The sequence below is a fragment of the Electrona antarctica genome (genome assembly GCF_951216825.1).
Source record: "Electrona antarctica genome assembly, chromosome: 8".
NCBI classification, from domain to species: domain Eukaryota; kingdom Metazoa; phylum Chordata; class Actinopteri; order Myctophiformes; family Myctophidae; genus Electrona; species Electrona antarctica.
In genome coordinates, this window is record NC_136789.1 from 26,856,581 (window position 1) to 26,881,345 (window position 24,765).

General features: G+C 42.4%; 2 protein-coding genes across 3 annotated transcripts in view; both read left to right on the forward strand.

Moving 5' to 3' along the window:
• Positions 1-20,990, forward strand: alg5 (ALG5 dolichyl-phosphate beta-glucosyltransferase). 2 transcript variants are annotated; one of them, XM_079507395.1, is made up of 10 exons: positions 1-291; positions 4,706-4,877; positions 5,843-5,889; positions 7,530-7,598; positions 7,697-7,789; positions 9,663-9,776; positions 10,911-10,970; positions 11,959-12,110; positions 15,963-16,048; positions 20,313-20,990. In XM_079507395.1, the coding sequence occupies exons 1-10, from the start codon at positions 229-231 to the stop codon at positions 20,426-20,428; spliced, it is 972 nt and encodes a 323-aa protein (XP_079363521.1). In that variant the 5' UTR covers positions 1-228; the 3' UTR covers positions 20,429-20,990. The 2 variants fall into 2 exon arrangements, with proteins under 2 accessions (XP_079363521.1, XP_079363522.1); XM_079507396.1 differs by lacking the exon at positions 15,963-16,048.
• A 3,665-nt stretch (positions 20,991-24,655) lies between these two features.
• The window catches only part of smad9 (SMAD family member 9), a gene marked incomplete at its 3' end in the record, with an annotated part of 43,082 nt that continues 42,972 nt past the window's right edge, over positions 24,656-24,765 (forward strand). The window contains exon 1 of the mRNA XM_079508416.1: positions 24,656-24,748. The remainder of the gene's footprint in view (positions 24,749-24,765) is intronic.

Below are 24,765 nucleotides of genomic sequence, written 5' to 3' on the forward strand. Positions count from 1 at the left end.
TGTGGTGAACTCAACGCACACTTCCGCGTTGACGCTGTGTTCACTTGTGATTGGAACTTGGAAGTCAGACAGTCAGTGTATTGAACCTGAACCTGAACATTATGCATTTATAAACTATTATATTTTTAGAGCTAAACACTGAGCTGGATAGCTATAGTTCAGCTAGTTGACCTGCTAGCTGGATACTTGACCTGGTAGCTGGGTTAGTTGCCCTGGAATGAATGGAGAATGGATTGCCTCTGTGATTTAGTTCAAGGTTTGGTCGCATTGGCAGCACTGGCTTTGATTGTGGTATGTATATTGTACATTATACATATATATATATATATTAGATTAATAGCGATAGATAAAGATATAAACTACATATTCTGTTGTCAAGAGGGTCAGGGTTGCAGTTTGTGAAGTGTTACGTCTTCTACAGAATCTACATTCTACAGCAGTGGCTCAGAGCCTCAGTTGTAGTGGCCTCAAAAATCTAATATCTATATATCTATATATTCCCATAGTAATAATTTAGAGAGTTTATTCAGAGAGTTTATTCAGTAACAGTTGTCTCCTCATCCCACCAGCTCTTTACAACATTGAAATTATGTGGGATACCAGTTTTATCCAATCAGGAGAGATAACTCTTGCTGGATAAACAAGGGAAATTGAATGTGATATCGTGTGGCGAAATCTCTCCTGGTTGGATGAAAACTGTAAGCCACCTCAAAATGTATTTTGTGATCACTAAAGAGCTGGAGAGACTGAAAGACATGTTTTACTGAAAAAAACGTGTTATTTCTAAGTGTGTGTGTGTGTGTGTGTGTGTGTGTGTGTGTGTGTGTGTGTGTGTGTACAGCATAGTATAGCATATACAGTTGTGATCAAAAGTTTACATACGTTTGTAAAGGACATACTGTCATGATAGTCCTGACTTTCCAATAATTTGTTCAGCTCTTATTTTTCTGTGATAGGTTGATTGGAGCAAATACTTCTTTGTCATACAAAATATCTTGAATTTATTTGTATTTTTATGAATGTTTAAGGGTTTTCTGAAAATGTGACCAAATCTGCTGGTTCATAAATATACATACAGCAATGATATTATGTCCCATGGTCATGTAGAAAGTTGTGTCAATCAAATTAGCTTTGTGGCATGGCCTCTTAGCTTAAACTGAGTGATTATGATTGACTACATCTGGTGTGTTCACTTCTCTGAGCCTTATTTAGGGCTCTTTTGGCCACAACCCACAAACAATAAAATATGAAAGTCAAAGGAGCTCAGCATGGATCTGAAAAAGCGAATAATAGACTTAAACAAGTCAGGAAAGTCACTTGGAGCCATTTCAAGTCAGCTACAGGTCCCAAGATCAACTGTGCAAACAATTGTTTAAGTATAAACTGCATGGCACAGTTGTGTCACTGCCACGATCACGAAGAAAGCGCAAGCTATCACCTGCTGCTGAGAGAAGATTGGTCAGGATGGTCAAGAGTCAACCGAGAACCACCAAAAAGGAAGTCTGCAATGAGTTAGAAGCTGCTGGAACACAGGTGTCAGTGTCCACAGTCAAGCATGTTTTACATCGTCATGGGCTGAGAGGCTGCCGTGCAAGAAGGAAGCCCTTGCTCCAGAAGTGACACCTTAAGGCTCGACTGAAGTTTGCTGCTGATCACATGGACAAAGACAAGGCCTTCTGGAGGAAAGTTCTGTGGTCAGATGAAACAGAAATTGAGCTGTTTGGCCACAATGACCAGCAATATGTTTGGAGGCGAGAGGGTGAGACCTTTCTCCCCAAAGAACACCACACCTACTGTCAAGCATGGTGCTGGTAGTATTAAGCTCTGGGCCTGTTTCGCTGCCAATGGAACTGGTGCTTTACAAAGAGTAAATGGAATAATGAAGAAGGAGGATTACCTCAAAATTCTTCAGGACAGCCTCAAATCATCAGCCAGAAATGTGGGTCTTGGGCGCAGATGGGTGTTCCAACAAGACAATGACACCAAAAGTGGTAAAGGAATGGCTAAATCAGGCTCGAATTAAGGTTTTAGTATGGCCTGCCCAAAGTCCTGACCTAAACCCAATTAAGAACATGTGGAGTTGTGGACAGTGATGAAAAAACAAGTCCATGCAAGGAAGCCAACAAATTTAGATGAACTGCACCAATTCTGTCAAGAGGAGTGGTCAAAGATTCAGCCAGAAGCTTGCCAGAAGCTTGTGGATGGCTACCAAAAGCGTCAAATTGGGGTGAAAATGGCCAAGGGACATGCAACCAAATATTAGCATTGCTGTATGTATTCTTTTGAACCAGCAGATTTGGTCACATTTTCAGAAAACCCTCAAACATTCATAAAAATACAAATAAATTCAAGATTTTTTTGTATGACAAAGAAGTATTTGCTCCAATCAACCTATCACAGAAAAATAAGAGCTGAACAAATTATTGGAAAGTCAGGACTATCATGACAGTATGTCCTTTACAAACGTATGTAAACTTTTGATCACAACTGTATGTATAGTTTATATGTATAGTGTCATTATATAGATATGTTCTAGTTATAGTTTATATGTATAGTGTCATTATATAGATATGTTCTAGTTATAGTTTATATGTATAGTGTCATTATATAGATATGTTCTAGTTATAGTTTATATGTATAGTGTCATTATATAGATATGTTCTAGTTACGTTCTTAGCTTACGCATGTTTCGCGATAAATGCGTTTTACATATGTGATGTATTCCCATGCTTTTTGTTCTTGCTTAATGTAAATCGCTCTGGATTAAGAGCGTCTGCTAAATGCCTAAATTGTAAATTGTAAATTGTGTGTGTGTGTGAGAGACTGTGTGTGACTGTGTGTGTGTGTGTGTGTGTGTGTGTGTGTGTGTGTGAGTGAGAAGCCCACAGGCCAGGGTGAATGTGGTTTCAGAACGGCATACATAGTTACCTCCTCCTTGCATTGTGAAAATAACTGCTTTATAAGGAAGGAGTAACTGAAGAGCATCGTTCTCATATTTCACTTCCTAAGCCCTCCCTGCAGGTGTTTATTGTAGGTAGCTCACGTCACAGTGCCATCTTCGAACACAGTGTTTTTTAAAGGAGCATTCAGTGATTTGGGTCATTTGGAAAAAAACCCGGTCCACCCGGTAACAAGATGTGCACATGCACACGCTCTACAGTGGGGGAAGTACAACAGACCAACAGCACATGCACCAATGCCGGCCCCACTCGATCATGATTGGAGGAAGGCCCCTCTCATCCTGATTGGATGAAGGCTTTGCCACCCAAAGCCCAAACCGAAACTAGGGTTTTTTGACCCCAGGGGCTCACTGGGGACAGGGAGGAACTCCTTATATGGTCAGCACACTTTATAGTAGGGAGGATTATCCAAAAAATAAGAAAAAATAAGTGATATTTGAATTAAGTGAAATCACTGAATATACCTTTAACCAGTGGTCTGGGGGACCACCAGTGGTCCTTGAGGGGGGTCCAGGTGGTCCCCAGCTAAATGATGGAGAGTTAGTAACCAAATGGACCCTTATAGACCTTTAACTCTTAAAAATGAAACCCGATGGAACCATTATTGTTAAAGATCTGCGTTACTTAATTTACAAGAAGTCTTGTTTGCCTGTTGTCTCCTATGGTACAACATCAATACAGCATGGAATTGTGGACAAAATCTTATCCAACGATAACTAAATAATCTTTATTTTTGGGTCTGAGAGGCTAAATGTCATCAAATGGTTGTCCGTGGTGGCTCAAATGCAGAATAAATAATGGCCCTTGATATGAAAAGGGTTGAAAACCAATGTTCTAACATGTTAGACACTAAGGTCTCAGTACAGGCCGTCTTCTACCCGAAAAGTAAATGCTTACTCTCTCTTGTAGAACAAATTCATGTTATATCCAGTCAATAAACGGAATGAGTGCATGGCTGCTAGTGGCATTGTCCTTCATGAATAGCCAATAATATTTAATGAAGACCAAATGCACTTGCCTGCCGGACCGGTCAACCTGAAAGTAAACTCAACTTGCCCGCACGTTGTCTTTACTTGCAACGGGCAGTCGGGCAACCGTTAGTGTCAACCGACTCAACCCCTGTCTGTTCTAGAGACTTTTCTTCTCCTTACTTGTCATGAACACATTTACCCAATAAGACTGAATGAAGTGGTTCTTTTTGAGTGGTGCAAACCACTCCAATAACCAGCTTTGTCTGTATCTATGTATGTGTGTACCTGTACGTGGCCCCACGTACAGGCCACGTACAGGTGAGCATGGTTGCTATGGTTAGTGTGTGACGTCACTGCACCACTCGGTTCACACGGGTGTGATTTTCTTTTAGTGCCAAGGACCCCCAAAATGATATGCATTTTGCCGTGGACCCCCATATGAAAATGTTTTGTGCCAGGGACCCCAAAAGAGAAGATGGACACTGTCAAGATTGAGTGGTGCCTACGCAGCTATGCGTGTCCCTCCCTGTGTATGCGTGTCCCTCCCTATGTATGCGTGTCCCTGTGTCTGAACACAGAGAAATTCATTAAAAATTCAAAACACAGTTTGAAGTTACAATGGGTTTGTATAGGATGGGGCCCGGGGCATGCAGCTAAAACAAATATCAAATATCTAAATACTGAATCAAGCGACTTTAAAAACAATTTTGAAAGTGAAGTAAATATCCCTTCAACCCTATTCCTAACACATTCATCATATTCTTCCGCCTGCAGGTGTTGGTGGTAGCTCACGTCACGGCCAGCACGATAGATCTAAGACGTCATGAGAAGGAGAAATCCTTCGTGACGGCCTCCTCGGGGGAGAAGGAGCCGTTCCCCAGCCTGCATGACCCTCAGTCCAGGGAGCTGTCTGTGGTGATCCCGGCCTACAACGAGGAGCAGAGGAGTGAGTATAGCCATGCCGTGTCTGCAACTCTGCATCCATCATCCGCGAGCAGGGACGTGCACACATAGATATAAAAGGGGGCTTCAGCCCCCGTCTGTCAAACAACTGCCCTCTCCAGACCACAAATGCAGCATTTACTACGGTGAAAGAAATGCAATCCTTTCCATGCCATACCGGAAGGCAGCATTCAGGAGAATTTTTTCGAAGTCTCCTGAACTAATTTGTTTTGAAATCCTTGCCGTCCACTGCATCTCCAGTAGATAAAGAGTGCAGGGTTGCGCCCGAAAAATAGCTCACAACGCGTCGCAGCGCGACGCATTGTGAGCTTGTAGATCTGCTATTTTGGGCCAAAAGTGCCTCCTATGGGATTTCAGCCCCGCCCTGCCTCTCTAACACTCTGCATGTGCTGCTCCTGATACATCACCACTGATCTCCAACTAGGGCTGAACCCTTAATCAAACTAATACATACAGCAATCTACAAGCGTTGTGAGCTTGTAGATCGTCTATTTTCACTACTTCTTAAACGTTTGTTTTCTAATTTATGGAATTTCTTACACTTTACTTTGATTTCTTCATGAAATGACTGAAAAACTTTAAATTTTGTTTGTAATTCATGAAAATCATGTTTTTCTCAAGTGTTTTGAAATAATAATTAAAAACAAAATGTATGTGCGCCTGCGTGCGTGCGTGCTGTACACTGCTGTCCCCGCACTATTGGGGGATTTATTTATTTCTCCTGACCGACGCTGGTGCATGTCATGGTCTAACACCGTTTCCATTTTGCTGCGCAATAGTCGCTGTGTATTGGCTGCATACGTGCAGAAACTGTTGCTCTTAGTCTCAACTCGATCAAGGTGTCAGACAAGCGAATACACATCAATGTGAGTCATGACGCCTCCCCTCCCAAAAAAATGATGTCCCCACACTTTTTACGTGCTGACGACGCCGTGTGTGTGATTTTAGTGCCTGTGATGTTGGATGAAGCTATGGAGTACTTGGAGAGCAGACAGGTGAGTGTCTACCCTCCACATCATGTAGTACTTTTCCAAAACAACGCTCAAACAAAATAATCATGAGAAGTGAAGTAATGCTTGAGTCTACTGTTGGCACTAGAGACAATTAAGACTTTGTTGATGCACAATGTTATATATAGTACGGATAAACCCCTTGAGATGCATCATCACATTAGAGGGTCCTCAGATTCAGAACAAGTGAACAAGGCATACAGTACACAAACAGTACAAATGTTGACAAAACGTCAACATGTGGAGCCCCCCGTCCGCATGTGCAGTACTGTTTCCGTAAGATTGCATTGGGAAAACATGGCACAGGCTGATTTCATAAGCTATGTAAGCGGTTGTTTCACCCCACTCCAAATGTTTTACTTTCCACTCCAAATTCTATCATCTGTAGCTCTCAGGAAATACCTTTACTTTTTGGATACGATACTGCGAGCCGTTGGGGTGCGGTGTATCTTCTCGATGGTCAGGGGGGTTGGGAAGTTCTCCTTGCCCCAACAGATGTGGGATCAGCTTGTCTATGAAGCCCATGATGTCTGAATTGCAGATGTAAATATGTACTGGTACTTGGGAACAGATTAAACACATTAGAGGGATTGTAAGTCTGAGATGGGTGTGTAAACACTGTAACCACTTGACTTGAACCCCAGCATCCCTATTCCGGGGGGACATTCACCAAGGTGAAGAGATTTGATGTAGAACATTGTAGATGGAAGGAATGTGCAGTTATAACTCGGCTTTGTTTAACTAATATTCGACCGTCAGATAGCAGCCGGCTTGTTGATGATAAAGACATCAGGCCATAGGCTAATTTAGCACCATATAGTTAAAGAACTGTCTGTCGGTGTCGGCTGTCAGATGCATTCAGCAAAGAAATATTCACACCTTCCAACCGACTGATCAACAGACTGCCAGTCTGTAGTGATCTGTTTGATGCAGTCGGACCAATAGTATGTCTAAACTAAAGCCTGTACCCAACCCATGCAGAGCTACCGCACCTTAACAGGTGTCTCTCCAGCTTGTAACAGAAGTTACAAAGTGACACATGATATGTATACAGGATGCAGCTTTCCTCTGTGAGCAAAGAAAGCCAACCTCTATGACAGAAACCATTATCCTCAAAATGACCACTAGGTGGCAGACCTGAACTACAAAAAGGCCATTGATTGATTGAAGTAACTGGTTGGAGAATTACAGTACATTTCAAGCACAACTCAATACAAAACTGTTAACTGTGGACGACACCATAAAGCATTACACTTGTTTACAATAGGGTCTACCATTTTCAATTAATCATAACATTATACAAATATTTGTACAAATATACACTTCTATATAGCCAAAAAACAGGAAATCATCATAGAGGAGGTAAAAAGGGGAAAAAACATATACAGTGAGGGGGAATAGGGGGTGGGTGGAGGATTCAGATTTTACGGGGGCCAGTTTCGAATTGCAGCCGTCCGTAGGTGCCCTTTGAGAGTGGTTTTGAAGGAGTCAAGGGATTCCCATTAATGACCGTTGTTAGGGCGTTCCACATTTTGGTAGCATAGGAGCGAAATAAATTTCGTCCCTTGTTTGTGCCGAATCATTTGTGAATGGCAACTAAACCTGTTCATTTTCCTCAACTGTAGAAACAGCACCCGTCCTTCACCTACGAGGTCATCGTGGTTGACGATGGCAGCACAGACAAAACCACAGAGGTAGTATTTATTTGTCACCCTTTGTGGTGAAAAACAGCAGTGCTTGAGAGTTGGAACATGTGTGTGTGAACAACACTCGTGCCATCTTCTTTCCCCAGGTTGCCTTAAAGTACTCGAAGCAGTACGGTGCGGATAAACTGCGTGTCCTGACTCTGGTGAAGAACAGGGGGAAAGGAGGTGCCGTGAGAATGGTGAGGATTTTTAGGCCAGTGGTCTAATTCCTTTTTTATCCTAGAACCCCCTTAACCCATTCTGGGTGGGAACCCCTTTTGGTGTTTTAAGCATTTTGTTATACTTTAGCTATTGAAAAATTGCCGATCTACAAGCTCCGAGCTTGTAGATCTGCTATGTTTGAAAAATCGTGAAAATGTGGCGCAAATCTTTGAATATATTTTCTTTCAGAGCGAACATTTTTAACTTGGATCTTTGCTTCTGGGCGGTTCCTGGAACAATGTATTTTCAGATTGGGGTCGGAGTCCAAATACATATAATTTTTGGGGTCCTTGACATGAAATAGTTTGAGCACCACTGACAGAAAACATGGGTTTTTCAGAAAACTGTCATGATTAAGAAGACATTTTGTAGAATCGAGCTCAGGTCGAAATGGGTTTTTAATACCAGACCAGAGGTTCTCAAAGTCCTTGAGGAGATTCCAGGGGGGGGGGGGGGGGATTGTTGGGGGATTGTTGCCATGGATGTACAAAATGAGTAGAAAAACACATGCAGAGCTAGCCCTAAATGACCATTCCAGGTCTGTAACTCTGAGAGTGTACAATTAGTACACTCAGAGTGTCCTTGAAAATAAAGAGTGTTCTTGAAAATAAAACGTTGTACTAGTGGACTCCTAATGTGCCACACATATTGTCATATATAATCAGTGTCATGCATATTGTCAGTCTACACAGCGTTAGATTTATTTTTTAAACCAGTGGCCTTGTGGTTAGAGTGTCCGGGAGGTCGGGGTTTGGTCCCCGGCCGGGTCATACCCAGGGCTTAACGTTCTCAGTCCTGGGGACGGATTTCAGTCCTGAGGATTTCATAGAGGTCCTTTAATGAGATCAGTGCAGATTTGCAAAAAATCTTTTTCAGTCTTGGGATTTGTTTTTGGCTTTAAGCCCTGCATACAAAAGAAAAATGGGACCCAGTGCCTCCCTGCTTGGCACTCAGCATCAAGGGTTGGATTGGGGGTAAGTCCCTGCGACATACTAGTTTCATGGCCAGGGGGTGTACTTGTACATCAAGCTGCCTCACGGCTCACGCTACAGAAACAGGAGATAGGCTCCTGCCCTATGGGCCTCATGGCTCGGCAAGGCTTACTACAGCGTTACATTCCAATACACTCAGAAATTGGGTATTATGAGGAAAATAAGAACATTATAATCAATGTTGTGTAAAAACTCAATCGAAGATTTGCCACGGACGATTTGCTTACCCCTGTCCTGTCCGTGTCCGTACGGACGTATTGCTGACCCCTGTCCGTGTACGTACGGACGTATTGCTGACCCCTGTCCATGTACGTACGGACGTATTGCTGACCCCTGTCAGTGTACGTACGGACGTATTGCTGACCCCTGTCCGTGTACGTACGGACGTATTGCTGACCCCTGTCAGTGTATGTACGGACGGATTGCTGACCCCTGTCCGTGTACGTACGGACGTATTGCTGACCCCTGTCAGTGTATGTACGGACGGATTGCTGACCCCTGTCTGTGTACGTATGGACGGATTGCTGACCCCTGTCCGTACGGACGTATTGCTGACCCCTGTCCGTGTACGTACGGACGTATTGCTGACCCCTGTCCTGTCCGTGTCCGTACGGACGTATTGCTGACCCCTGTCCGTGTACGTACGGACGTATTGCTGACCCCTGTCCGTGTACGTACGGACGTATTGCTGACCCCTGTCCGTGTACGTACGGACGTATTGCTGACCCCTGTCCTGTCCGTGTCCGTACGGACGTATTGCTGACCCCTGTCCGTGTACGTACGGACGTATTGTTGACCCCTGTCCGTGTACGTACGGACGTATTGCTGACCCCTGTCCCGTCCGCGTGATATTCTGCAGGGAACCCTGAGCTCCAGAGGGAAGGTCATCCTCATGGCCGACGCTGACGGAGCCACAAAGTTTGCTGACATCGAGAAAGTGGAGGCCGGCCTTCACAACATCGACCCTAAACCGGTAGAGAGGCTGTTAACAATCTGTTCTGTCCACTCCTCACACACACGCTGGCATATAGCGTTACATATTTGTCTAATGTTACATGCTGTATTCGCAGTAGTCACAGAAATGTCCTTTGGGTATCTTTTTTTCCCCTTCTGCCTGTGCCTAACTAAATAGAATACTGTTGCTGGCTGGCAGAAACCTCTTATCTCCAATTATTCATATTCTAACTTGTTTGTGTTTTTTGGTGAATGAATGCCCTGGCCCTAGTTGATCACACTCCACTACACAGGAAAGCATCAAACGTAGCAGATCCACAAGCTTGAAACCCAGTGCAAAGCAATGCATTTTGAGCTTGTAGATCTGCAACCTTTTTAACCTTTTTATTCTTGAAATATAAAAGTATGTTTTGGTCATATCCGTGTCTGCCCCAGACACTTCATCATCGTTTCTTTCCAAAATATCTTCAGCGCTAGAACAATGCAACATTCGTCTGAATTCTGGGAATCGCAGTTCTATCAGACCTTAGACAAACGCTATAATGACAATAAAGCTACCAAAAAGACTACCAAAAAGACTACTAAAATGAATGTTACACAGTACAACTTTGACGTTGTATGAGCATATTGGCATTTGCTCATTTTGCTGTAATGGTTAGTATGATGCAGCATACTAATACGAGTTAGTATGATGCAGCCAGAGTAATCTAGTAGGAGAGTGGCGACACTAGAGTTGACTCCCATTGTAACAATGGAATGCGGAAGTGCTCATTCTGTCTCAATGGGATGGTTCCAATGTTTGGAACCATAGGCACCCCGCTTTGCGGCGAGATCAAAGCGTGTCGCCACTCTCTTACTAGATTACTCTGGATGCAGCATACTATTTGCACCGTCAGGAAGACTGATGTTCAGGTTAACAACGCTTGAATATCCTTTATGCTCAAGGTGTGTGTGTGTGTGTGTGTGTGTGTGTGTGTGTGTGTGTGTGTGTGTGTGTGTGTGTGTGTGTGTGTGTGTGTGTGTGTGTGTGTGTGTGTGTGTGTGTGTGTGTGTGTGTGTGTGTGTGTGTGTGTGTGTGTGTGTGTGTGTGTGTGTGTGTGTGTGTGTGTGTGTGTGTGTGTGTGTGTGTGTGTGTGTGTGTGTGTGTATTTAGGAGAACATGGCTATTTCCTGCGGCTCCAGGGCTCACATGGAACAGGAAGCCATAGCTCAGGTTTGTGTGTGACCGTCTCTTTTTGTTGCCAGTGCATAACATGTTGTATTATAACTAGGGATGGTGCTCGTTATTTTGTATTGATAACGAGCACCTTATCGATCAGGCTTATCGAGCGTTGCAGTCCCGCCTCCTACCCTGGACCAGGAAATGAAACCCAATGCATTATTCTCATAGACATTTCTTAAAGTATTTATTTAAAGACGGTTACGCCGCGGACAAAGCCAACTCGAGTCGTGACAACTCAGGACAACACAAACAATATTTTGGATCAAACAAATAATTAGAAAGAAGAAAAAAACGGCAGGTTACAACACTTTTTTTGTTGTTTTTCTTCTTTGTAATTATTTGTTTGGTCCAAAATATTGTTTGTGTTGTCTATGAGAATAATGCATTGGGTTTCATTTCCTGGTCCAGGGTAGGAGGCGGGACTGCGACGCTCTATCGAGCCCACTATCGAGCATTTTCTATTATTTTGTGGAAAGACGGGAGATAATAAATTCTGAACAGAAACAGTATCTTTTACTGGGCCTTCAAATACAGTACTTTAACAGACGGAAGGCAATTGAACTTTTTAACCAATACAATTATATTAAAGAACCTAATATGTGTACCGTCACTTTAAAAGTGTAATTTTGTTTACTCGGGCAGCGCTGGTTGACTGGTATCAATACACTTTTAGACCGACATGTTTGTGCCAGCATGAATGATTACATTTAGTTCTTGATCGCCTCTTGTCTTGATTGTTTAAGCATGACGTCATGGGCCGCTATGCTCGATAACAGGCTTGATAAGCCCAAAGCGTATTGATAACGGGTACTCAATAAACGTGTTATCGGATTTTTTCAGGTATCGGTTATCGAGCTCCATCCCTAATTATAACTCGGGCTACGGTACCATGAATCACGTTACCATGAATATCAAAGGTGATGTATGATCACACACAAAAAATTACTAGTTATGTTTTTTTTGTTTTTGTTTTAAATAGCGGTCTATGTTTCGCACATTCCTGATGTACGGGTTCCACTTCCTGGTGTGGTTCTTCTGCGTGAGGGGCATCAAGGACACTCAGTGTGGCTTCAAGCTCTTCACGCGCAAGGCTGCCCTCAAGACCTTCTCGTCCCTTCACGTGGAACGCTGGTATGTTCGTTTCTGCTCATTACTTGCAATGTAGCTTTGTGGTGTTTTACGTTTGTAGCACGTACATTTTAAATTCTACACGAACAATAAAGTGAATCCAGTGTGGATGCTGGAATCGGGTGATCTCTGAGAAAGTTTGAAATGGTCTGATAAAGAGCCTCACTGCTGACCAGTCACTTTTTGCCGACTCATTGTATTATTACCCTCTTGGTCCTCACCCAGTGAAAATATAATACTCACTACTATAGCTGACCAAAATACAGTACACACGGCACCAACAGCTTGCTTTCTTCTTTTTTTTCCAACATTTCCTAATAATAATATAACTTTTTGTATAGCAGCTTTTAAACTCTTTGAACGCATGCTAGACATGCTATTCTACTTAGACCGGGAATCTGTGGAGGCCCAACGAAGCCTGTTAGCACTTCCATCATTGTTTTCATCATCGGGAGGCTGGATTAATGATCTATTACGCACCGATCATGCCTATTTCATCTCGTTTTGAGCAATAATGCCAATAAAGACGGCATGGGTGTGTGTGCACGTGGGGTTTTTGGCCGTTTTTATGTGGACGCTAGCGGTGGTTAGCTAAAAGTGATAACGCGCAAAAATAATCTACTTGCTGGATTAACCACAATTAATCAAATCTCGTTCTCGGGTGTCAAGGAGTTAATGGATATTGGGTTCAGGTCTTTTTTTAAATTGTGATATCAAAAGGATAATGACATTATTTTTAACAACATTTAAAGTCTTTGTCATGGTCCTTCAAAAGTGTATTAAAAGGTTTTAAGATCTACTCCAGTATGCCATGCCAGGTGTTTTTCTCTCTGGTTCTAAAGCTTCTTCAGATGCAATAGAAAAACACCTTTTTTTTTTGCCAGCAGATGTCAATCATGGCCCACAGACCAGTGTTGTTTTTGGCAGCAAATGTTGGGGTTAGTCTAGTTTTAGTCCACTAAATGTCATAAGATTTTAGTCTACTAAATCTACAGTTGATTTAGTCTACAAAAATATGTTTTGGCAGTCCTTGATGCCCTCGTAATGACTGTTTTTACACTTGCTGAAAATAGCCGATCAGCATGCAACCAAGTGTAAAATGACTTGTCCACTATAGTCCCCTCCTGACATTTTAGTCTAGTTTTTATTTGTTGACGAAATTGTCAGTATTTTTTTTGTCATAGTATTAGTCATCATGGCTTAGTTTTTATTTAGTTTTTATGTAGTTTTTTCGTCATAGTATTAGTCGACGAAAACAACACTGGCCCATTTACACTGTGTGTAATCTTTCTTTTTTTTGCCACCAGTCTTTCCTATGTTTGGCAGCTGCAACTGTGTGGCTTTTAAGCTGTATAATATCTGTTCATAATCGTTTACTATGATGATTCATTCGGAAAGTATGCTGCTCTCCTGCCAGTGAGATTGTCCATGTTTGTGATTTGTCATATGCTGCAAACTGGGAAATTGGGATTGTTGGGGTTAAGGAAGCCAGATGATTGAAAAGATATCCTATAGGGGTTAATCAAACTAATTAATTTAATTGATTATTTAAACTTATGCAAGCATAAATGGACCCTGAGGTCCAATACAGCAGCTGCCACAGTTAACTATTTTGTGGCAAAAGTCTTTTAAAATAACAAAAATATATATTATATTGTATTGTTTTTGAATTTCTTTCATGTTGATTTGTTGAGAATATAAAGTAATCAATACAATTATCACTATACTGTACTGTATGTTGAACAACAGAACCTGGGACTTGAAAATAAAAATAAAAAATAAAGAAATGATCAGGAAGGCAATGTGTTCAATGTTTTAGAGACCACTAGTGATTTAGACTGAGACCAGCACTGTTTTAGAGACCACTAGTGATTTAGACTGAGACCAACAACATGAGACCAGCAATGTTTTAGAGACCACTAGTGATTTAGACTGAGACCAACAACATGGAGACCAGCAATGTTTTAGAGACCACTAGTGATTTAGACTGAGACCAACAACATGAGACCAGCAATGTTTTAGAGACCACTAGTGATTTAGACTGAGACCAACAACATGGAGACCAGCACTGTTTTAGAGACCACTAGTGATTTAGACTGAGACCAACAACATGGAGACCAGCAATGTTTTAGAGACCACTAGTGATTTAGACTGAGACCAACAACATGAGACCAGCAATGTTTTAGAGACCACTAGTGATTTAGACTGAGACCAACAACATGAGCAGCAATGTTTTAGAGACCACTAGTGATTTAGACTGAGACCAACAACGTTTTAGAGACCACTAGTGATTTAGACTGAGACCAACAACATGAGACCAGCACTGTTTTAGAGACCACTAGTGATTTAGACTGAGACCAACAACATGAGACCAGCAATGTTTTAGAGACCACTAGTGATTTAGACTGAGACCAACAACGTTTTAGAGACCACTAGTGATTTAGACTGAGACCAACAACATGAGACCAGCACTGTTTTAGAGACCACTAGTGATTTAGACTGAGACCAACAACATGAGACCAGCAATGTTTTAGAGACCACTAGTGATTTAGACTGAGACCAACAACATGGAGACCAGCAATGTTTTAGAGACCACTAGTGATTTAGACTGAGACCAACAACATGAGACCAGCAATGTTTTAGAGACCACTAGTGATTTAGACTGAGACCAACAACATGAGACCAGCAATGTTTTAGAGACCACTAGTGATTTAGACTGAGACCAGCACTGTTTTAGAGACCACTAGTGATTTAGACTGAGACCAACAACATGAGACCAGCAATGTTTTAGAGACCACTAGTGATTTAGACTGAGACCAACAACATGGAGACCAGCAATGTTTTAGAGACCACTAGTGATTTAGACTGAGACCAACAACATGAGACCAGCAATGTTTTAGAGACCACTAGTGATTTAGACTGAGACCAACAACATGGAGACCAGCACTGTTTTAGAGACCACTAGTGATTTAGACTGAGACCAACAACATGGAGACCAGCAATGTTTTAGAGACCACTAGTGATTTAGACTGAGACCAACAACATGAGACCAGCAATGTTTTAGAGACCACTAGTGATTTAGACTGAGACCAACAACATGAGCAGCAATGTTTTAGAGACCACTAGTGATTTAGACTGAGACCAACAACGTTTTAGAGACCACTAGTGATTTAGACTGAGACCAACAACATGAGACCAGCACTGTTTTAGAGACCACTAGTGATTTAGACTGAGACCAACAACATGAGACCAGCAATGTTTTAGAGACCACTAGTGATTTAGACTGAGACCAACAACGTTTTAGAGACCACTAGTGATTTAGACTGAGACCAACAACATGAGACCAGCACTGTTTTAGAGACCACTAGTGATTTAGACTGAGACCAACAACATGAGACCAGCAATGTTTTAGAGACCACTAGTGATTTAGACTGAGACCAACAACATGGAGACCAGCAATGTTTTAGAGACCACTAGTGATTTAGACTGAGACCAACAACATGAGACCAGCAATGTTTTAGAGACCACTAGTGATTTAGACTGAGACCAACAACATGGAGACCAGCAATGTTTTAGAGACCACTAGTGATTTAGACTGAGACCAACAACATGAGACCAGCAATGTTTTAGAGACCACTAGTGATTTAGACTGAGACCAACAACATGAGCAGCAATGTTTTAGAGACCACTAGTGATTTAGACTGAGACCAACAACATGAGACCAGCAATGTTTTAGAGACCACTAGTGATTTAGACTGAGACCAACAACATGAGACCAGCACTGTTTTAGGGAGCAGCAACAAAGGATTGTTTAGTTTGTCATTGTTTGGCTGGGATTTGTTTGACTCACCGCAGGGCGTTTGATGTGGAGCTGCTCTACATCGCCCAGTGTTTCAGAATCCCCATAGCAGAGGTGGCTGTCAACTGGACAGAGATAGAAGGTATGGAGCCTGTTCACATAGTTTTGCTTTGCTTCTTACTGTTTCATAAGTAATTGAATTGATTAATTGAATACGCATGTAGAACCACAATGGAAACTAGTACGTTTCAGAATTATTGTATAATCTGTACTTTTTGCAAACTGTTAAAGTATTCAATCAATCATCCCCTACGCATGACCTTATGGTAATCACTCTCAACCAGTGGTCCATGGACCACTAGTGGTACTTCTATATTTGTATTAATGAGTTAGAAAAAAGAGGTTTCACTTCTACTGTGGGTTTCTCATTGGAGTACTAAACCACAAATCCAGTAAACGTACTCGTACTGTATTTCAAAATATGAAAAAGGTAGCTAATCTCAACCTTCAAACCGGAATGCGGCGCTGAAATGTTGGTCCACCCCTTAGGCCCGATTCATACTCCTATTTTAGAGCCGAATAAAAGTCGGTTCGGTTTTGAGGTTCGGGGGGGCGGGTACCGTCCTAAAGTCGGCTCTTCGGTGCTACTGAAAATTTCTGACGAGCCGAAATCATTTCGGCACTACAGCGCCGAAACAGCGGTAAAATAGGAGTATATATATTATATATATATTAATCCTTAATACGTTGTTATACCTTTCAATCTGTGACAGCATCTGTGTCACATTAGTTAATAACTTAGGTTAGGTTTTAGAAGGCGTTTTTAGAATCTTTCTCAGGTCGAAATGGGTTAAACGGTGAGTATAAAACTACATTTAGCACACGCAGTTTGAATTATGCAATTGCAAAACATTACCGTGGGATTGAGAAAGTCCTTGTCTAAACAGTGAACAAAATATACTGTACATGTTGTATGTCATTTTGTTGGTAATGCGGTGTTAATCAATCTAATTATATCTGTGTTTGTCCTTGTATCAATAATCGTCTCATACAACAAGTGATTGGTCCCTAGGGATTAGGTCCTGATCCCAGCTGTGTGTAAACTCTGCCCTTGTTTATTGTTGAATTGAATCTGTGTGCTGTAAACTTTCTGTGGAAGGCTCTTTGCCAAAACGCGTAAACACTGAAAAGATTGTTGCTATGTGAGCCAAATAAATAAGATGATGGGACTATTTTGTCCTCTTTGACTTGGAGGTTAAGATGTGCTGCAGATATTATATAAATAATATCACAGTTCATTTCTGTACATGTTTGTCTTCAGCATACTCGTCTCTGTCGGGTCGGTATCTTCTGTATCTTCTCAGGATTGAAATGAAAAAGTAGCAGATCTACAAGCTCCAAACCTTCGAGCTTGTAGATCTGGTACTTTTGATGCTTCTGTGTGACGCTGTAGTATGAAAAGAATAATAACAAATATGGAGATAAGAGGTTTTCTGCCTGTCTGCAACGATATGCATAATGGAACACATTGTGGGATGAGGCCTTATCCACATTTTTGAACAGATAACAATGTTAGCAACACATAATCGGAAATATAAATGAAATGGACAATTAAAATACTGTAACAGTATATACATACTGCTCATAGTTTTGTACTGTTCATTACTGCTTTCTATTGTCCATTACGGCCTCGCTGTTTAAGTGCTACCAGCAGCAAGGTCCCGGGGATGAATAATGAAGTCAATACTATCTGACGTTCTGTTTAGATGAACCTTTGTTTATTTCCAGGGGTTAATGTAGATGTTCCAGTAGCAGGATAAAGATGGAGATGGCCATTATTAGTAGTATTGTTACTGTATGACAAACAAGAATCCCTGGATTAAACAAACTGTTCAAATAGATATATACACAAAAGTGTGAATCCTGCACGTTTTCAGTGCAGTGCCGGCTATTCTACACATCAATGATCATGCATGCGCAGGTGCAGGCTGTATACACATCATGCATGCGCAGGTGCAGGCTGTATACACAGAAACGATCACACATGTATTAAGACAATACACGGGGATCAAAGTTCTCAGTCATTAATACTGTAAAGGGCATGGCTTCCTCATTTGGATTCCATAGAAGCCAGCATGTCTTCTATGGAAGCATGTTGCACAGCGAAAATAGCATATCTACAAGCTCTCAACGCATCTGTGACACATTGAGCTTGTAGATAAGATATTCTCGGTTATTATTTTAAGATTAGAGCATTTCAAGTGGTCAAACTACAGTAGTAATATGTTCAGAAGCATCTTCCATAAAATGTTAATCGTTTCGGATATTCCATTTAAAAGCATAGGTTAAAGATGGGGTGCCGTGGTTTTCTAGTTTTGCATGTGTTTATGAAGTGACAGTACTTCATTAGACCCCTTGGTGTGGTTATATGCAATGATCCCTTTGTATTTAAGGTTTCTTCCTGGAGGCTGAAACCATGACAGTCAAACGTGCCAATGAGAAAAGTTGGCATCAACAACATTCACTCCCCTAACCCCTCCCCCTTTATCGTACAACCACAGCTGTGGGTGCGGCTTCAGTTCAGGTGGATCACCACCATAGAGTATTAAAAGGATAGAGACTGAACCGGAGCGATAGCGATAGATTATAGTCACCAATGTACACAGTTTCTAAATGTACAAATATAAAAATATATTTTTTTTTCCCTTTTTTTTTTTTTTTTTTTTTTACATAATGGTAGTTAAACAACTAGTTGACTAGTAAACTATGCAACTAGTCAACTCGTAAAAATCACTAGAAGTGAAAGCCCTAGTGTGCGTGTAACTGAATGTGTGACATATCGGCATGAGCAGGATTCCTTCCCACTCATGGAAAACCAGGAAAAGTCATGTAATTTCAAAATGCCATTTTCCAGGTCTGGTAAAATATCCATGGAGACTGTTGCGAAGGCTTTCACTTAGAGTTCCATATATGGGATAACCCATAGTCCCATATATGGAGACAACAGCGATATCCAGCGCTGACATCAGATTACTGTAGAAACTCCAAAGATCCCCATTGGTTGGGTTGGGTCATCGGCAGGGAGATGATTGGCAGCGTCCCCATTGGGTGGGTTGGGTCATCGGCAGGGAGATGATTGGCAGCGTCCCCATTGGGTGGGTTGGGTTCGGCAGTGGCTCATGATGACTCCCTCACAGTGGGTCGGGACCATCTTTGACACATTTTGGAAGTTGTTTTTAATATAGCCCAAACAGTGCCAAACTACTGAGTCTGATACCGATTCGGATGTTGAAGTGTCCTTGCCCAGCAAATACCAATGTGTGTGGGTTTTTTTTAACCAAAACTTGGTCAAAAAGTGCTACATTTTCTAATCAATTTGAAAAAACAATTTTCTTTTTCCTAGACCCCCTTTATTCTTTTTTACATTTTTATCCCACGATTATTGCAACCCATGTTTTCACCCAGTGTCAATTATCTAATGTAATCCTGGGTGCTGCACTTCCTCTGCCAACCTGGGGGGGCAGCGGACTGACCTCATGCTTCCTTCAATGCATGAGGAAGCTGCTTCTTAGGGGGGAGTTTCCCCGGCCGGACGTAGCGTGTGGAAGGAACACGTTATTCCGAGCAGTTCCTTTCCCCTCCATCAGGCGCCCCGGCTGGCCAGGGTGAGGTAGTTTTAGAGACCAGGATTACTGCATGTTTTTTGCAGTAAAAGACAGGGGGTCTATTTCTTTCTTGGTGTTTTTTGTGGTTTTCGCCTTTATTTTCTATTTTTTTTATGGAGGGACAAGACAGTAGGCTGACAGGAAATGGGGAGAAGACATGCAGTAAAGGCCGTCGGGATCGGGAGTCGAACCCGCGGCACACTGCCAGACTGGATTACCAGCCAAGGTGCCTGGACCACTGAGCCATGGCCCAGGCCGACAGGGGGTATATTACTGCAAAAAAACAAACCTTTGAAAATGTGAAACATTTTCAATTTCTTATAAAAGGTTTATAATATTTTCTCAGACTTTCAGAAGTAGCCAATATTACAAGCTCACAGTCACATAGATAGATCAGCTATTTTTTTTAATGAAGTGAATGAAGTTTTTCAATATAGGGCTTAATTATACAGTACTTATATCAGCTAACTGCCTTTACCGATTTCATTAAAAAAAGTTAAATGCCTGATATACCCGCCAAATCGATAATTGGATATGTGCTTTGGATTTTTAGTCAATTATTTCTTTATTTTAGATGGGAGAGTTTAAAGAGATTAGAAATTCACAATCAATTCATCCACTGATGCACCCCAGCCCAAGGAATTTCCTATAGTGAAAAAGCGTGGCCATCATGAGACTTAATGTCTAGATCTAGAACATAAAAATGTTTTAAAATCAAAGAAATTGTCATTGGTCCTGCAGGGTCCAAGCTGGTCCCTGTGTGGAGCTGGTTGCAGATGGGACGTGATCTGGTGTTTATCCGTCTACGTTACATCACCGGTGCCTGGAAGCTGGAATCCCCCCAGAAGACTGACTAGCCTCATCATCTGAGACAAGCCTTGGTGCCCCAGAGACAGCCTGCGAAAGGGAAAGGCACGCCAAGCCAAGCCCCTTCCATCGCTTGGGACTATACCAGACTCTATTCAAGCCAATTGCCACAATCAACAAACAACAAAAATGTATTTGCATAACTTTCTGTCCAAAGCGCTGTCCTTGGGATGAGAAGTAATCGTTGCTGGTAGTTCCTTGCTGAGCCCCCCCCCCCAACCGTTGTTTAGCTCGACAATTGGTTTTGCGGCGGCCATGGTTACACGCACATGACTGTCACTGCGGTTTGCCTGACTGACACACACTGCTATGATGACTGATCCATGTATAGTAAGTTACTCTGTTTTTTTTTTCTGTCTTAATCGGTTGTAAAGAAAATAAGTCTTGTAGTGAATTGTGAAATGATATTATGTCAGTTTTTTGTATGACTTTGGCAGGTGAAATAGACACATTTTCTTGCGATAAGGATTGCATTCTTGAGAAGATTGTACATGTGGGTGGGCTGGTGGCTTGAACCAAAATAAAGGAGAGAGAAATATGGGAAAGGAGATATTTTGATTTGAACCACAATTGATTTGTTGTATTGCATTTAATTTGTCAAAAACATGCACTGTACAGTAGCTACAAGGCCTGTTGCCTCCTCGTAGTCACTGAATGAAATATTTCTTGAAAGATGAGCAGATCTTTGGAAAACTATAGATATCATATTATCTCCATATTCTAACTTTTTGTGTCATTTTTATTTTCCACACAAAAGCATCACAAGTAGAAAAATCCACATTCAGGACACGTTTCGAGCTTGTTGCTTTTCTCCTGAAAAGTAACAGTTTTGAGGTTTCCCCCCGACAGAGATATAACCCTTTAAGTCTACCAGTAGACATGGGCAACAACATAGTAACATGATTACAATCATTATATTACAGAAAAAGCCGAAATACAGTGTATATACAGTACAGTACACAATGGAAGTCGGCGTATAGTATAGTAGGACAAGAAAAAGACTCCACGCCTATAACTGTAAACATTTGTTGGCATCTCAAATGCTAGCCTGTGTGCATTGTCTTAACATGTCAAGAGCTGTAAAAGGTATATAATGTGTGTCATTGTTCTATTGGCATTGTTCATCCTCCGATTTGGGTGGCGGCTTAAATGGATGGACTCGCTCTTTCTTTGGTGTGGTGTCCAGGGTGGCGCCTAAACCCTAACCTTTAACTTCACAAAAACTATATGCCCAACCCTAACCTCATTGATTGAATATTTAGTCGACTAATCATTTCTTTAGTTGAGGACAGCCCAAGTTGGAACAATTTTTTGGGGTTCTTGACTTTTGACTCTCTCAGACACACGTGCAGAAACCACTCTCTTCCTCACATCAGATTATACTAGTGGTTTAGGTATAGGGTAACGGGGTTAGGTTTAGGCATAGTTTTACTGAGGTTAATGTTAGGAATAAGGTTAGGTTTAAGCGTAATTTACTTGGGTTACTTTAAGAATACCTCTATACCAGGCTGTGCAGTTCCGCCGGCTGCATGTACGCCCGGGGCGAGTTGGTAAAGGGGCGAGTTGTTTGGTATTCATACAAGTTACCTGTTAGTTACCGATTGTGTCAGTCAGTCAGTGCCATAACATGCACTACAAAACCACCACAGGCACAGTCCATAACTGGCAGGACCTCATTGTGTAGCTGCAGGATTTTAAGTAGTTTGTGCCATTTCGTTGAATCTTTTAGCTGCATGGACGTATCAAATCTAGAAGGCTCCCATGGTTGTAGGACATGCAGGATTGCATTGGACATAACAAGGGCAGCATCTATAGAACCTGTTAACAAACCAGCCAACCTATTCACTCATGATAGACAAATTGATTGAATAGATTGAAAGAAGTTAGAACCCCCCTTTTTGCTGTCTCTAGTCTTAATCCGTTATAAGGGACTCAAGGAGGACATCTTTTGGAGTGTCTCCAGTCAAGCGTTTTTGTGGCCTCGAACAAAATGAAGATTCTCCGTGAAGCTGTTTTCTTTATGCGAGCTTGAGGTTTTGGCAGAACGGCAGAAAAAGGGGGTGGGTTAAATGTGGATGGATGCCCCGGGGAGCGCATCCTGTTTGCGTCCCTCTCTCTAGTCTCTAGTCTGCTCTGTCTGAACTGAAGAGAGGAGAGCCGGGGGGACGGTCCCTGCAAAACTACCGGAGACCAGACAGACGACAGACGAAACAAATCCCCCGTTATACCTAAAAGCTGGCGCTTGCCGATAGACTGCAACGCGATCTTGTAGATCTTATTGTCAGCAAGCGACGCACTCTGGAGTATTTAAATCGGGATTTAAGTTCAAATTCATCTTGCTTAATTAAAAACCCCAGACAGAGGAACATTATAGGCAAATCTAATAATTATGTTTAATCTCAACATCACCAGTTTTCTCGCACATATATAATCACGCTTTTGCCGATTCAATCACTGGACTGCGTGTAACTGGCTCATTAAAGCCTATTACGTGGCGTTTTTAGCTGTGTTCATAAATAATACATGTTAAGCCATCTATACCTGGCTTAACAACATGGCACTATTATAGGTAAAGAATGTGTGTAAATGGCCGTGCCTGCGCGTACGTGGTGCCGTGCCGTGCATGCGATGCGTGGTGGAGGAGAGGTATTGTTGAGTTCCACAGCAGTTGCTGTAAACTGTGAAAATGTCAAACTTGTAGACTGGCTGTCGCCAGCCGGCGCTTGCGTCATTAACTGGACCAGTCACCGCACTGCACTCACAATATAAGGATGGTATCCATCCGCAATGAAAACGACCTGCCGCTTCAGACTGTCTGGTCTGCTCTCAGACGGCTGCCTGGGGGAAAGCAACGTATCGACATTAATTAATACAGGACAGTATTTATAGACTATTTTATGTAGTCTAATTACAAGATTGTGTCGGACTATATAGGCTACAATGGACCTGGCTCTGTTAAAGACGTACAAGAGTAACTTCTAACTTGTGTTTGTATCCTTTATTTGGTGTTGTCTGTATCTGACTTCTACAGAAACACCTGGCTATACATGGGGACACGTGGTAGCCTATTTTAATGCCCAATAGTTTTAATTATCAATCAATCAATGAGCGCCAATGTGCGCATCTCAAGCTCAACCGAGTAGCCTATGTAGCCTGTGTGTGCGTGTGTGCGCGCACGTGCACGCGCGTACAGTAGCCTACAGTCGCTCCCCCCACCCACCCCATCCCAAAATCGTATAAAACAGATCACGATGATGTTGACAACTTGACATGATAGATTATCTCTTGTTTTTAAAGATAGGCCTGGTAATAATGAGCTGTCAAGTGTCAATCATCTCCCATGCCCATGCACATTCCTGCCATAACGGCCTTGTAGGCTGGGACAGTTGTGGCTTATGAGTGAATTAGGGTCGTTTTAACAACTGGACCTTGGCAATGATGATGCTGCCAGAACTACATGATTTGTGTTATCTCTCTGTCTGTAATTGTGTTGTTTCACAAGCTAACTGGAACTGCCATCTCTCTCTCTCTCTCTCTCTCTCTCTCTCTCTCTCTCTCTCTCTCTCTCTCACACACACACACACACACACACACACACAATTAAACACACAATTAACTCTTTCATTATGGTTTGTTGAACAGGTGGGAACTGAAGGAGATGCTATTGTATTTTATAATCTTAGGCTAGTGAGTCTGTAATTTGGCCAAAGGAAAGCGTGTGCGAGTGGCGTGGGGTGACGGGGGCACATCATGTGCGTCCACGCACACGCGCGCACACGCACACACACACACGGTCGGAACATTATTTCCCAAAGGTTGTAATGTGTGGGACACTGGACAGGTTGACGGAATTAACGTTACATTCATGGCATGCACGCGCGCGCACACACACAAACACGCGGCGCGTGCATGGGCGCTTTTTGCTGCTGTTCTTTTGTGTGTGTGTGAATCCCAGAAATCCTGGGAAAGTTCCAGGGCTGGCGGAGGGATCTGTGTGTGTGCAGGCGCTGCTGCGGTTCCAGCCAGGCTGACGCCGAGGCTCCGGGCTGCCACACACACACACACACACACACACACACACACGCGCGCGCGCACACACACACACACACACACTGGGAGCGCATCACAAGAAGGTGTGTGTGTGTGTGTGTGTGTGTGTGTGTGTGTGTGTGTGTGTGTGTGTGTGTGTGTGTGTGTGTGTGTGTGTGGGGGGGGGGGGTCTGTCCAGCATTGCTTCTGCTTCAGGACGTATACTACTGTAGAGACATCCTCCACACGCACGGATATGTGCACTTGTTGTCACAGCAGAGGTGAGCAAACTAATATT

Bases quoted from the DNA above. Each gene is read 5' to 3' on its own strand.
- alg5 (XM_079507395.1), top strand. From the start codon at position 229: ATGGATTGCCTCTGTGATTTAGTTCAAGGTTTGGTCGCATTGGCAGCA. The intron at 4,878-5,842 runs GTGAGTATAGCC...GTGTGATTTTAG, and splicing joins CTACAACGAGGAGCAGAGGA to TGCCTGTGATGTTGGATGAA. The intron at 7,790-9,662 runs GTGAGGATTTTT...GATATTCTGCAG, and splicing joins AAGGAGGTGCCGTGAGAATG to GGAACCCTGAGCTCCAGAGG.